We start from the raw sequence: 14,069 nt of genomic DNA on the forward strand, positions 1-14,069 counted from the left end.
GAAGTGGATGAATGAGAAACAATATTTAAGAATAGCTAAACATGGGGCGTCTGGGTGGCTCAGTCAGTTGACTGGCCGACACTTGATTTCAGCTCAGATCATGATCTTGGGGTCCTGGGATCAAGCCCCACATCAGGCTCTTCACTCAGTGGGGAGTCTGCCTGGGATTCTCCTCCTCTCCCTCTGCTCCCCTCCCCACCATGTGCATACATGCGCTCTCTCTCTCTAAATAAATAAATAAATCTTTAAAAGCTGAATGAATCCTAAAAGCAGAAAAAAATAAATCCACACCCAGATACATCATAGTAAAATTGCAGGAAACCCAGAGCAAAAAGAACAAAATTTTAAAGCAGCCAACTATCTGCAAAGGAGTGACAGACTTGGCAGGAGCAATGGAAGGTAAAAGGCAGCAGAAAGATGGAATGAATATGCTGAAAGAAAGTAACTTCAAACCTAGAATTCTATGCCCAATAAAAATACCCACCTAGAATAAAGAAAGGCAAAAGAAAGACTGTCTCAGATCAACAGGAATGGGACAGTTGCCCACTAACAGGCCAACACAAAAGCAAACTCTGAAGCAGATTAGGCAAACTTCTGTAAAAAGCCAGATAGTAAATATTTCAGTCTTGCTGGCCATACAGTATCTGTCACAACCACTCAACAATGCTGTGCTAGTGCAAAAGCAACCAGAGACAATAGTAAATGAATGAGCCTGGCGGTATTCCAACAAAACTATTCAGAAAAACGGGCAGTGGGCTGGATTTGGCCTGTGGACTGTAGATTGCTGACTCCTGTCCTAAAGTTTAAACTTCAGACAAAAGGGAAATGATCCCAGATGGAAAGGCAGAGATTCCAGAAGGAATGAAGAAAAAAAAAAAGTGGCAAATAAATGAACAGTATATGAAGTTTGATTTTAAAAAAACATAGAACTAAAACATGATAAAAACGGTATATAACTTCAGGAGAGGTTAAATGGAGTTAGTTTTCTAGGTTCTTTGTATTATCTGGGGGAAGTGAAAAGGTATTAAGAATGCCTGTTATAACTTTTAGGGTAACTACTATAAGAATAAAAATAAAACTTCCAAACTACTAGAAGGGGAAAACATGGAATGATTAGAAAGCAGGCAGGGAAGGAGAGAAAACTGAATAGATGAGACAAATAGACAAAATAAGAACTTTAAGCACAAACATATGAGTAATTACATGAATATAAATGAATAAATGCTTCAATTAAAGGACAGTAAATATCAGATTATTAAATAAAAACAGCTATATGCTGTTTTTAAGAGACCCATTTAAAATGTAAGCAACCAGAAAAGTAGGAAGGAAAAAACTAAATTCTCTTCATTAACACATTAATTACTCAACATGTTAGTCTACTTCCCTCCTAAGGATATTGTTCTTCAGAAGATCATACTGTATATACGTATATATAATATGCCTCCCTCTAGGACAGAATAATTTGTACACTTTTCTCTTATTGTAAATTGTTTTCAAGATTTTATTTATTTGAGAGAGAGAAAGAGACAATGCGAGTAGAGGAGAGGGGCAGAGGGAGAGGGAGAGGGTGAAGCAGCCCCCACTGAACAGGGAGCCTCACATAGGGCTCGATCCCAGGACCCTGGGATCATGAACTGAGCCCAAGGTAGACGCTTAACTGACTGAACCACCCATGTAAATTGTTTTCAATGATATTCATAGTATCGAAGTTGTTGGAATTTTGAGTTCTTTGAATAATTGGAGAGAACCTATTTTGTCAGCTACAAAAGACAATGTAATTTAAAAAATTTTATTGGCTCAATATGGATTTTAGTTTGTTTTTTTTCCAGTAATCTCTACACCTAATGTGGGGCTTGAACTCACAACCCCTAGATCAAGAATCACATACTCTACTGACTGAGCTTGCCAGGTGCCCCTTGGCCCAATGTGCATTTAAAGGGATCTCAGGACTATTACTATTATGTTTTTTACTAATCTTGCTAATAGATTTTAAGTTCCAGGGTGATGCACATAAATTTTTAATGAAAACCTTTTACCATTACTTCTCTTCCAAGTATGTAGGAAGTACCTATATCTCATTTTAAGGAATTAATATTTTACAAAAAAAGTCAAAATATCAAGCTCGGCATTTTGTTAGCTTATTTAGTCCTCACAACTATGCTATAAGGTATGTGTGTTTAGACCCATAAACATGAGATTAAGACATAAATTACTGAAGGTCCCAGTTAGCAATCAGTCGACTAAGATTTTGAACCCAAGGTGATGGCAAGCTATGAACACACAGGCTTTCTTTCCCACTGTCAATGCTGCTGATACACTGAAAAGGCCTTATTCTTCAAACTCATCTTTTAAACAGGAAAAAAGAAACTTTCTACAAGATCACCTTTCCTTTCTGAGAATACTACTTAATTTTTATAGTTCCAAATTTAGACTAACAGCTTCCCGTTAAAAATAATGATAATCAATCCGAATCGGTTAGGTCATCGTTTCTTAGTGTATTAATTTCGGGTGGTATTTCCTGAACTTGATTTATCCTAATTCGTGGGGGGGGGGGCGGTTAGCCTCTATGCATAAAGGGAAATGACCCAGATGTCAGATCTCCAGGGCTCCTTTTGTAGAAGGCCAAGGCAGCAGCGGGGAAAGGTTGAGCGTACAATATTCTGGGTGGGCCCCTGAAAACGAGTTAATCGGCCAATGAATAATCCAATACGCCTGTATTAGCTACTAAGACTGCTAATCTCAGTCGAACCGAGGGGTAAGGTCTCCACTTACTTTCAACTCGGGGTAACCCTCTGGCACATTTGCTAATTTGGGTCTGGTTCGCCAGCACAGCGTGCCGCCCAACCCTAGCCCACTCGCAGCTGGTAGCATGAGGTTTGGCGCCTCGGGCAGATCCGGCTCGAGGGTCGTTTAATAACCCGAGTCTCGCGAGATCTGGGGGAAAGGGGGCGGGAGAAGCTCGCGTGCACGCGCCCGAGAGCCGTTAGGGTGGAACCTCTCCCGGGCGGGGCGGGTGGAGCAAATACAGTTGGACGCCAGTTGGTGGAGCCCCCGCGGGAAACAACTAAGCGCGAGGAGCGTGCGCGCTCACGTCGCGGCGACGGTGGCGGCGAGCGGCGTCAGAGCTAGAAGGGGGGGCTGACGGCTTCTGGCGGGTGGCGGTGTTGGAGGCGAGAGCTTGCTTAGCCCGTAACGCTTCTGCCCCAAGACCCGACGGAGAGCGAGGGAACGAGGGTTGCTTTCGGGGGCTGCTGCCTTCTACTTACGCATCGTCGTGAGGAGCGCAGCCCGGACTCTCCTACAAGCCCTCCGGCTCCCTTTCCACACGCCTTGAGGCGGCGGCGGCGGCGGCAACTGAGACAGCGTCTCACCTTCCCCCACCCCTTCCCCGTCCCCCCCGCCCGAAAGGGCCCGGTCTGCGCCCCACCCCCGCCCGCTCGCTACGCCGCCGCCATGTCGGCGCAGGCCCAGATGCGCGCAATGCTGGACCAGTTGATGGGCACCTCCCGGGACGGTAAGTGTCTGCCAGTGCCCTGGGGGTGGGGGAGGGGAAGGGGAAAGCGAGGGGAAGGGGCTCCGCGGGCGTACCTGGGCTTGCGTGTGTGGCTGAGTAAGGGGCTCCCAGATTGGTAACACGAGGTCCCGGCTCCCGTCCCATCCAATCAGGGCTGGGCAGGCGGGCTTGGGGGGCGGTGACCGAGCGGATTGGCGGGAACTGCTGCCAATGAGGTCAGGCGGGGCCTGGAGGTAGAAAGGAGAGTTTGAGATTCAGTGTTGACTTGTCTGGGACGGGAGAGCCCACGTCTCTCTTGGCGTAGTCGGTCATCCCGTTTTGTGTCTGATGAGGTACCGGTGGACCGCTAAAGCCTCCGTCCCCTGAACTAATACTTAACCCAGAGCTTTGGGATCATCCCTCGCCGCCGCCCTCCAGAGCATCCAGAGAGAACTGCCCCACCCCCGCCCCCCGCCCCTTACCTGGGTCTGGAGAAAACCTTCACTATGAACCCAGTCCCAGAAGTGCACACTCGATCCCACAGAAACAATCCTTCTTATGGAAAAATCTGACCCAAACCATGGTTTCTTGAAGTGGGTGTGTTTGGCCCCATTTTGTGAAAAGAAAAATGTTATGGCCTGTTTTTTCCGAGAGACCTCCATTTTGTTAGAGAATTTAATAGAAGCTTTGTTCAGTAAATATTGACAAGTCTTGCATGTGCCCCAAATAGAACCATTTTGAAAATGTGGTGCCCAGTGAAGTAGAACTGAGAGAAACAACGATCCTTTTAGGCGCTGAGGATAGAGTTTGTGTAGAAAATTACTAATTGCGGATCTTTTTTGTCGTAAAGAGAATTCCTAAATGCAAAGATGAAATGTTGTTGCTTTTTTGGTGATGATGATAATGTATTATCAAATTGAGCTCAAATCCATGCTAATATGGAGGAAAGGTCTAGTTCAGTACTTTCTCTCTTAAAAGCAAAAACACTTGCTTATTTTTATATGTTGCTTGTTTAGGCAGATCGTTTCTTAGCCATTAAAGAAATGCTTTTTTCTTGAAAAGTTACTTAAATTGCTTGACGTAAGAGAAAAGGCACACATATTTTTAACAGTTGCTCTTGTAATTTTCTTGAATACTTTGCAGCAAAATATGTGAGTAGGTTAAAAAATGTATATTGAATTCAGATATTTTTCTCAGTGCATACAGAGAATGGCTTTTCAGGGCTCACAGTTTTAATAAAAACCCGTATTGGGAACTTGTCTTCCTAGGACACATAGACAAATAGGTGGAGGTGGCAAACCTACTTGTGCTTGTGTAGAGAGGAGGGGAAGATTGGGAAGGAAATGAATTTTGTGTAGTAAACCCTTGCAAGTTAACATTAATTAAAAATGCCCCTGCAGAAACTTCTACCTGTTAATTTTTCACTGTTAGATAAGAATGGTTATTTTATAACTGCAGCATGTCTTAACATTGCTCCTTTTCCATAATGAAGACGGTATTGGGAAGGGACCTAATTCAGGATTTTAGCTGACAGAATAATTTTTGTAGTAAAAGTATGGAAATCATTTAAGATTTTACATGAACTTTTTAATCCTAGATGGATACCATTTTTGGTACCTTCTACATGGATTGAATTTTCTAATTTTACTGGGAGGGTAGTTGGATCAAAGTACTGCTATCTCCTGATATCACCTGATAAATTTCCAAACGAAGTAGCCAATCTAGTATTGTAAAGCTACATTAAATATATATATATATATAAATATATATTCCTGTGTGTGTAGTCAGCAGAAACATGGATTTCTTAAAATCCATTCTGCTTTGTATACAAATAAATTTACATTTTTTATGTGTATGTTACCAGATTTTTTTTGCCTCCAGACTAAGAGGATTTACCAATGAACTCATGTTAACGAGTCCACGATATTATTTAGCTGAAATGACTGGATTTTCACTGCTGTGTTGGGCCAGAAGTAAGAAACATACTACTTTCAAGGAAAAGAAAAGATACCCATATTAGTTCTTTTATGTATGCAAGATAAGAATCAGAACATTATTTTCCTTACCAGATAATGAGTTTACATATTTCATCTTATGATTCAGGACCTTTAAATAATTAGGATTGTTTTTTTTTAGCATACAGTCAACTTCAAGTTATCCAGGGGTAGGGGAATATGGATACGTTCCTGAATAACACCACATACTTTAAAACCATATAATGGAAAGCTTTGTATTGGACAAAGGAACAGCTTACAGGGAATGCTGTTGGGTGTCTTTGGCACTAAGAGGTGGAAATGGGGATCCAAGAGGTGGGAGAGAGATGGAAAAGGTAGGTAGGGGAGGGTGTGTTTAAGGCAGCTCCCCCCCCCCTTTTTTTTTAATCATCCGAGACTGACTATAAAACAACCATGTTCTCTGGGATAGTGGGATTCAAGGTTGCCATAACCCCTCCTCAACCCTTAGTGTCCTGTCTCTGAGGGAATCTGAAGTGGCACAAGAAGCCTAGGGCACTGGGAAAACTTTGTTTCCCTTTCACCTCCCCCTCTCCTCCACCAGTAAAAATACTTATTCCTTCTTCCTCTGTCCCAACTCAGTTTTTAATTAGTTCCTTTTTAAACTCCTTGGAGATGTAAGTCTATTAAAAGTACCTTATTTTGAGTTACTTAATTCAGTCTAATCATATAGATTACCTAAGCTTTATTGAAATTCTCAGAAATGGGAATTTTAGTGTCAAGGAAGTGGAGAGGTAATTTTGGGATCACTGGGCACTCCCAGAAAGGACAGTCTTGGGTGAGTGGTGGAAGTGGGGGGCTTTGGACAACCAGAGGGCAGCATGATGGTGCTGGGAGGCTGGGCAGGGGGATGACCAGGAGGTGGGAGAGGAATGCATCAGGGTGGTGGGAGGGCCAAAGACAAACTTTGCCTTCTTTGCAATTTTGCCTAGGGCCCTGGTGGTGGCAACCGCCTGTGTGCCACTGAAAATCGTGCCGATGCCTGGCATACTGCATAAATGGAAGCAGGGTACCGCGTGAGTTGAAACATTGGTCACACTATATAAAGTTTGTATATGTGAATCAGTGTAACTCATACCCATGTAACTGGGGGTCTGACTGTATTTGGATTTTTCTGATAAGGCATCATGGGCTAAGGAAAAGAGCTCTGGGCTGAGACTCAGGAGACCTGGTTTCTAGCCCCAGCTGTACCTCTAATTGTAACCTTGGGTAAGTCACTTAACCTTTTTTGCCTCAAGTTAAATCAATAATCTGTTAAGTGGGAAACCAAATAATTTCCTATGTTACACTCAAAAACTGTTGAAAAATAAGTATATTTTAAGTTTTTTTTAGGAGAGAGAAACCATAAGTAGATATAAATTAGTATGTTATTTTATCTGAAGTTTGAGGTAAATTAAACTTTATAAATACCTTTCTCTTGTAGTTGTTAGCATTAATAGAAGGAAGAGGGATAAATTTTTCCCCGAACATAGTCCATTTGAAAGAGAGGAGCAGTAAAGTAAAATTGAGGCAGCAATTTGAGAATTGTCTATGTGACAGTTGGAGGAACTCAATGTTCTTGCACAGACTGTAGTTATTTTTTCTGAGTTGGGTTAATTGCAGAGATGTCCCTTAGCTAAAGCTCTTTTGCCAGCAAATAGAATTTGGTTATAATCCTCTGGTCCTGACCCCTAACAGGCCTGGCAAGGTGCAAGGGATAGGAATTAAAATGGAGGGTATGAATTTAGATTATATCCTAAGTTTAGAAACCAGGGAATTTACAGAAGTAGTTTTAAGGACTCCATATTTTTTAATTACTTATAACCTTTAAATGGCAGACATCATCTCTGAAAGGTTAAAACAGGCCAGGAATGGCAGTCACCTCCTACACACCCCCTCCCCCCACTTCGTGCCCCAAATGACCAGTGGACTAACAGAATGTAGACTATAGAATAGAATTTTATTGCATCATTAGTTGCCCATTATGATTAGGGAATGTCTAGGGCAAGTTAAAGCTTTCAGATAATTGTGCCTCTTTTTGAGGGTAATCTTTCTGAACATACAATGATGTACTTTCTTAGATAATAGAGTACATTTAGTCCTAATTTACTATTTTTGGTGATCAGTTACATTGTGGGGTAGTTTTATAGAATGTAAAATTAAAAAGGGTACTACTCATGCTAGGAGGTAACCAGGAAAATAGAGTTCAGAAAATCATTTACTTGTTCCTGATATAAGGTTAGTAATACATAACTGTTGAACCTGTAGGATAGTGTGACATTGCTGCCTTTCTGCAAAATAAACCATTGAATCAAAGATAGAAGTAGTTTTTTCTTCAGTGGATTTTCTTCATAAAGTCATCTTTAATCTGTGTTCCTTGACTTGTCATCAACATTGAGAGCATTTTTTTAAAAATTTTTCTCATTAGCATAATGAGCCATATTTATTTCTTGGTCAGTTGTAAGCCATTCTATTCCACTTGGATTGTTCATTTTAAGTGAAGGAGGCATAGCCTTTAATGTACAAGCACACATTTTTAAAAATGGTAACGGGTATATCTTACCCCAGAGCTTGTAAATTCTTTTAACATAAGTAATTTTGGTGAAAATAAGGTTAAACGGTAGTTAAACATCAGGCTAAATAAGAGTTGTAGTGAATATTTGACTTCATCAGAGGTTCAGGCATATCAAAACACTGAAAGCTCTGTTAACTTCCATATGGTGAATCTGTTTTAAACAAACTTTAACTCATTTTGCATTTTGAACTCTGAATATTTCAGTCTGCAAAACAGCCCAGAAAACAGTAATAGTATCATTTCATATAATCTTGTTTTGTCCTTGGATTCTCTGCAGTTGTTTAGCTTTCCTCAGGGAAGCCTATGCTTGTGAGATATTCTTTTACCTTGGATAAAGAAATAAATTGAAACCAAAGAAAAATCATTTTGTCTATCACTGCATAGGCTCTGTAAGCAGCAAATAAGTGCTTTGATTTGGATAAGATGTCACATAAGGAAAAATGGTGGTGAGCTGCATGTTCAAGATAGGTAGCCGGAAAGGTGTCCTGGATCATGGTCTTTTAATGAGTCAGATAGTGGTGTTCAGTATCAGGTGGTTCGTACAGACATTAAAGCTTGAAGTTTAGGCAAGTGGTGGGATTCAGGCAAGTGGTGGGGTTGCAAAGATAGGTAGATGGCTTAAAACTGAAGGTCACTTAAGTGTGGGCAAAACTAGATAAATGAGGCATATTCTCCTCAAGGATGGAATTCTAGAAAGGTACATGAAATGGGTTGAATCCTAAAAGCTCAGGGCTATTAGTATAATCTATAAGGAAATATAAATGATTGTTCTAACCAGCTGAGTCTACTAAGAAGTTGTAGACGAAGAAGATGAAGAAAGTTGGAACATTTTGCTGGAGAAAGAATGAGGGAGCGAGAGAGAGGGTATATTTCTAACAGGAATCTTGTGAATTCAGCACCTGCAGAAACACCTTCTGTTCCTTTTTGGTTTAAATTCTCATGCACTTATAGCCGCTAGGGTAGAAATTGAAAGGCAAGGCCAAAATACATCAGTTAATAAATTTTTATAAGGTGATTGAGGTTATAGAAAAGCGTAGTTTTGTAAAAACTGAATAAATGTCATTTTGCTGTTTAACATGGGCTAGAGAAAGGAGTCTTTTTAAATTTTTTTCTAACAAAAAAAGCTCACTAGATATTGATCCATATGTTCTAATTTAGTTGTGAACCATGTGCAGTGATGTTTCACCTGTGTGATTCAACATGAAAAGAATTTAACCAGCTGCCCTTGCTGAGTCTTTTGTCATGTCTCCTGAATGCATGGTAAATTGTTTTGTTTTTATCTTCTTGAGACTTCAGTTTTCTCTTTCAGAGTTAGAACTTTCCAAAGTTTTACTTTTCAATAAAATAAGTTGGATATTTTTTGGATAGTATCTATAGTATACTTAGCTGTTCACTGCCTCTTCATTTTGTCCTACTATTAGATTACACAGTATACCCTTTTTTAGTTATTTGAAGGTATATTTTAGATCAGGATTGGCATTATGGCTCCCCTGCATTTTGTAAATAAAGTTTTATATGAATACAACCATGCCCATTTGTGTACCTACTGTTTATTGCTGCTTTGCCTTAAAACAGCAGAGTTGAGTAGTTCCAAGAGACATATATGGCTGGCGAGTTTGAAATATTTGCTGTTTGGCCTTTTAGGGAAAAGCTTGTTGACCAGTGTTTTGATAAGTGATTCTCAAGGTGTGGTCCCCAGACTTTAGCAATACCTGGGAACTTGTTAGAAATGCAAATTCTTGGGCTGACTCCAGAAATTCTGGGGATTGGAACCAATAATCTGTGATTTAAGAAGCCTTCTACATGACTCTGATGCACATTAAAAGTTTGAGAAACTCTGTTCTAGATAAATGTTTCCCAAATGTTAGTCACACATACCACCTTGACTGATTTTTACTGTTTTCTGTTTAATATTTTCTTCATGTCAACTCACTTTCTAAAAATTAAAGTTAATTTTAAAATGAAAATTTGTGTCACCAGAAAAATACAGTGAGAACAGCATGGTATTTTAAGAGAGAATTTAAGACTCAAAAAAAAAAAAGATAGCTTAGACTCTGTTGTCACACGTGCTAAACATTAGAACTTGTTAGATGTTAAGCACCAGGTGGACTTCATCATGTACTTTTAAAGTTAATCATGATAAATAATCACTAAAAGATTCAGTGGTGTTTAAAATGTTGGTGAAATCCTGTTGGTGCAATTGGATAACACCTAAAATCATCTTTTGTATAAATCTCATACTTCGGAAAATACTGTTCTGGTTATTCATGTGAAAGAAAAAGCTGTTTGAACTGTACATACCCAAGCCCTGAAGTAGAAATGAATGACCAGAAGAGATACATACCTATGAGATAGAGCCATCTAGGAGTCCCTAGAGAGGTTCATCTAGCCCACAGGGTGAAATTACCTCACTTAGCTTGAATTCTCACCTCTCCAATAGTGTTTTGGCCCATGGTAGCCAGCAGTTCTGTGGGATTTCACCAACCTGTTTCACAATGGGAATGTGGAAAGGTGCCTGGCCCTGGGAAAGGCTACTTAAAAAAGATAGACTAGAAACTGGGGGGGGGAAGTGGCTGTGTTTTTATGTTGTGGATAGGGGAACAACAGGATATGCTTGCTAGGAAAATAGTTGATTCATCTCAGATTCTAGAAACCATGCTTTTGTATTTTGAGAAGTTCCCATGTTACTTAACTTCCCTAGACATGTTCTGTGTATTTACTGGCTGATGTGCTTTAGGGTATAGTAATTGTTGATAGGAATCAAATCTTTCCTTTCCTTTCCCGAATATCCCCAGATTGCTGAGTTGCTTTAGTTACTTCTTCCTTTCCTTAGAGATTATGGATACATTTGTTTCTATTGTCTTTTGTCTCTGCAATAAAGTAGTGATACAGGACTCTAATCTTGGAGGGACTGAAAGTCTAGTGGGGAATGAAGGTTTACACATGAACAGTTATGTTTATTTATTTATTTTTAATTTTTTTATTTTTTATTAGAGAGGGAGCACAAGCAGGCGGAGCGGGAGGGAGAGGGAGAAGCAGGCTCCCAGCTGAGCAGGGAGCCTGATGTGGGGCTTGATCCCAGGACCCTGGGATCATGACCTGAGCCGAAGGCAGACGCTTAACGACTGAGCCACCCAGGCGCCCCCAGTTATGTTTATTTTTAAGTGATGAATTCTGTGATGCTGATTATAGGGGTCTAATTTAGAAAAAACTGTTAAAAAATACAAAAGACTATCAAACACCTATAGGAGTGAACAAATGTTATTTTGTATATTTTCTTCAAATTAAAAACAAAACAAAACATTACTACAAATGAAGTCCCTCTGTCCCCTTCACAGTCACAGTCCTTTCTCCAGAGGCAATCCTTGTGAATTTGGTGTGTATTCAACATGACACAGTATTTCTGCTGTGTCATTTCAGTAGTTGTAAGGCTCCGTCTCCTTCATGGTAATCTGTTTTTCATTTTAACTTCCTTTATCATTGAGTTGTTTGTCACTTTTGTCCTTTGATATTCTCATTTCTTTTCCTTTCTTGTTTCTTTCCTTCACTGTTTTTTGATTTGGGGAGGCTCTGCTTAGCTTTTATAGCTATAGCCAACCAATGAAAATTTGTCTTTTTGGTAAATCAGCCAATCACTTTCTCTCTGGTTCTTTTCAGCTATGTCTTCATAGCCAGAGATAGCTTTCATTACTTCTGATTTTGTGTATAGAACGTTCTGGATGATAGAAGGCACCAGATAGCCCCAGTACAAGTGTTACTGTATCAGCATTGCAGCTCTGCAAGTAAGTATCAAAATAGAAAATTTAGCAGGCTGCAACTTTTTAATGACTGACTTTCCTTTATGACATATATCATAAAACACATTCTATATAATCTGCTTCTAGGATTTAATTTTTAGGTAACAGTTTTTTCAGGCTTTTCTAATGTATTTCTTAAATCTAAAAGGAGAAACATGTTGATAGATTTCCTAAAGCATAGATTCCACCACCACCCCTGCCAGTGGCCAAGATTCTATGCTTGTGTAATGAGAGAAGATACAGTTGTGGCGAGGGGTGGAATAGAGCCCTTGGAATGTAGCTACTTTAATATTCCTGTTCTCACATTTCCATCACCATTCTGTTAGCTCTTAAATATCCTGTAAGCTTTTTCACCTAATAGCAAGGCTGTTCCCCTGTCTCGTTCCTTATAATTTTGTTACATGGATGTTCATAGACAAGTAGGCTGGTAGATTTAAAAAGTTATTTTAGCATTATTAATCTTTGATCATATTTAGTAAGAATGAACTTGTTCTAGCAATTTCTACAATGGGCATTGCAGTTTTTAAGTATTTTAAGTTCTTAAGTATTGGGCTTGTCTTGGGGGTTCTGATGGGATAATAGTAGTACCTATTTGTAATTATAAACCCTATGGAATGATTAGGAGGGATAGCGTTTCTGGACCATATAGTACCCTTACTTTTGCATTTTTTCTGGAGGAAAAGAAATTTGCTACTACTTACTTGGTATGACTTTATAAGTTCTGTTATATAGAAGTGACTATATTTGGAAGGGACAATGCCATAATTGGTTTTTCCCACTGCCACCTTTGTCTGAGTACTCTTTCTTTCCTTATGTAATAAATACATTCCTGAAAAGTTTGACATGTATCATGTCGTGTTAACTGTTTCAAAGCACCTATAGTCATAATATGTTAAGACGTGGTAGTGAGTCCTTTTACAAAACAAATTCTATACTTTGAACTGTATAGTGAATTAAACTAAGTGTATTAACATTTACATGGAGTAATAGATTTCTTTTTAAAAGGATAATTACAAATGAGTTCTTATAGATGAGCTTTAGGCTGAGTTCTAAAGGAACAGCAAAGGTAGGTGGGACAAGTTAGTGGAGTTGATGTGAAAGTTTGCGAAGAATGTAAAAGTAATCACACTGTGCTGCAGGAATCACCTGCTTTTACCTCTGAAGACAAGGGTTTCCTGGGACAGGGCAAGTTTCTTCCTGCCCTGTACTAGACTAGAGATTGGCCTTTATGTAGTTTTTTTAATATAGTTTCTGTGTTACTACGTGGACCCAATAGCTGATATATTATTATTATTTTTTTAAGGTTTTATTTATTAGAGAGAATGAGACAGAGAAAGAGAGCATGAGAGGGGGGAGGGTCAGAGGGAGTAGACTCCCTGCCGAGCAGGGAGCCCGATGCGGGATTCGATCCTGGGACTCCAGGATTATGACCTGAGCCGAAGGCAGTCACTTAACCAACTGAGCCACCCAGGCGCCCCCCAGTAGCTGATATATTATAAGAAGTGGTAAGAAGAGTGAAACATTTCTCTGCATTTGATGATTCCGAGGCACAGGGAAATGAGAAACTTTAAGCTATCAGTTATACACCTCTTTTTCTTGCTCTGCTTTCCTTTCACTGAAGGGATATGGATTTTATTTCAGAGGGAATGTGCCTATCCTGTCCTAAGCCAGTGGTGACACTTGTTCCCTAACAAGTGTACCTGTGGGGAGGGCTTTGGTTGTCACATTGGAGAATATGGGAGGGCTTTCCCTCTTCTGGCCCCATTTATAAGCTAGGGGTTGCTTCCATTTGTTTTGTGTGCTGTTGAGTTTTCTTCTGTTTTCCCTAAGCTAAGCTCTAAACTAATTCTATACAAAAGAAATACTAATTAGTTGTTTTTATAAATTGTTTGCCATTAATGCCTGATAATATGCAGTAAAATAAGGATTCTGCATACCATTATATATGTCAAATATTACAAACTTTAAGGTTCTTTTAATTACAATACTAAACTCAGTTCACTTTTGCTTAGCCTTCACAGTTGTTGATCACATAGCATGGTCATCCACTCACAGCTTAAAAAAATACAGGGAGCATCGGAGAGAATGGGTAAAGTAAAATTTTGATGTTTTTAAAATAGCACCTAAATCTGTGAAAATTTATTTGATTTATTGTTTGTATGGGAGGGAGAGGGTGGGTGGCACTGGAGGGGGGAGGGGGTGGGCATTGGGAA

General features: G+C 39.7%; 1 protein-coding gene across 5 annotated transcripts in view; it reads left to right on the plus strand.

The window, feature by feature from the left end:
* The first annotated feature begins 3,089 nt into the window (after positions 1–3,089).
* The window catches only part of LOC110582969 (putative RNA-binding protein Luc7-like 2), a 60,527-nt gene continuing 49,547 nt past the window's right edge, over positions 3,090–14,069 (plus strand). For 2 of the 5 annotated variants that reach the window (XM_021693012.2, XM_044920199.1), the window contains exon 1: positions 3,090–3,514. In XM_021693012.2, the coding sequence (XP_021548687.1) occupies positions 3,454–3,514 (61 nt within the window). In that variant the 5' untranslated portion in view covers positions 3,090–3,453. Of the gene's footprint in view, positions 3,515–13,870; positions 13,946–14,069 lie in introns of those variants that run through there. The other 3 variants (XM_021693014.2, XM_021693013.2, XM_021693015.2) reach the window with 3 other exon arrangements.

Source organism: Neomonachus schauinslandi, chromosome 12, assembly GCF_002201575.2.
Source record: "Neomonachus schauinslandi chromosome 12, ASM220157v2, whole genome shotgun sequence".
In the NCBI taxonomy this organism is placed as follows: Eukaryota; Metazoa; Chordata; class Mammalia; order Carnivora; family Phocidae; genus Neomonachus; species Neomonachus schauinslandi.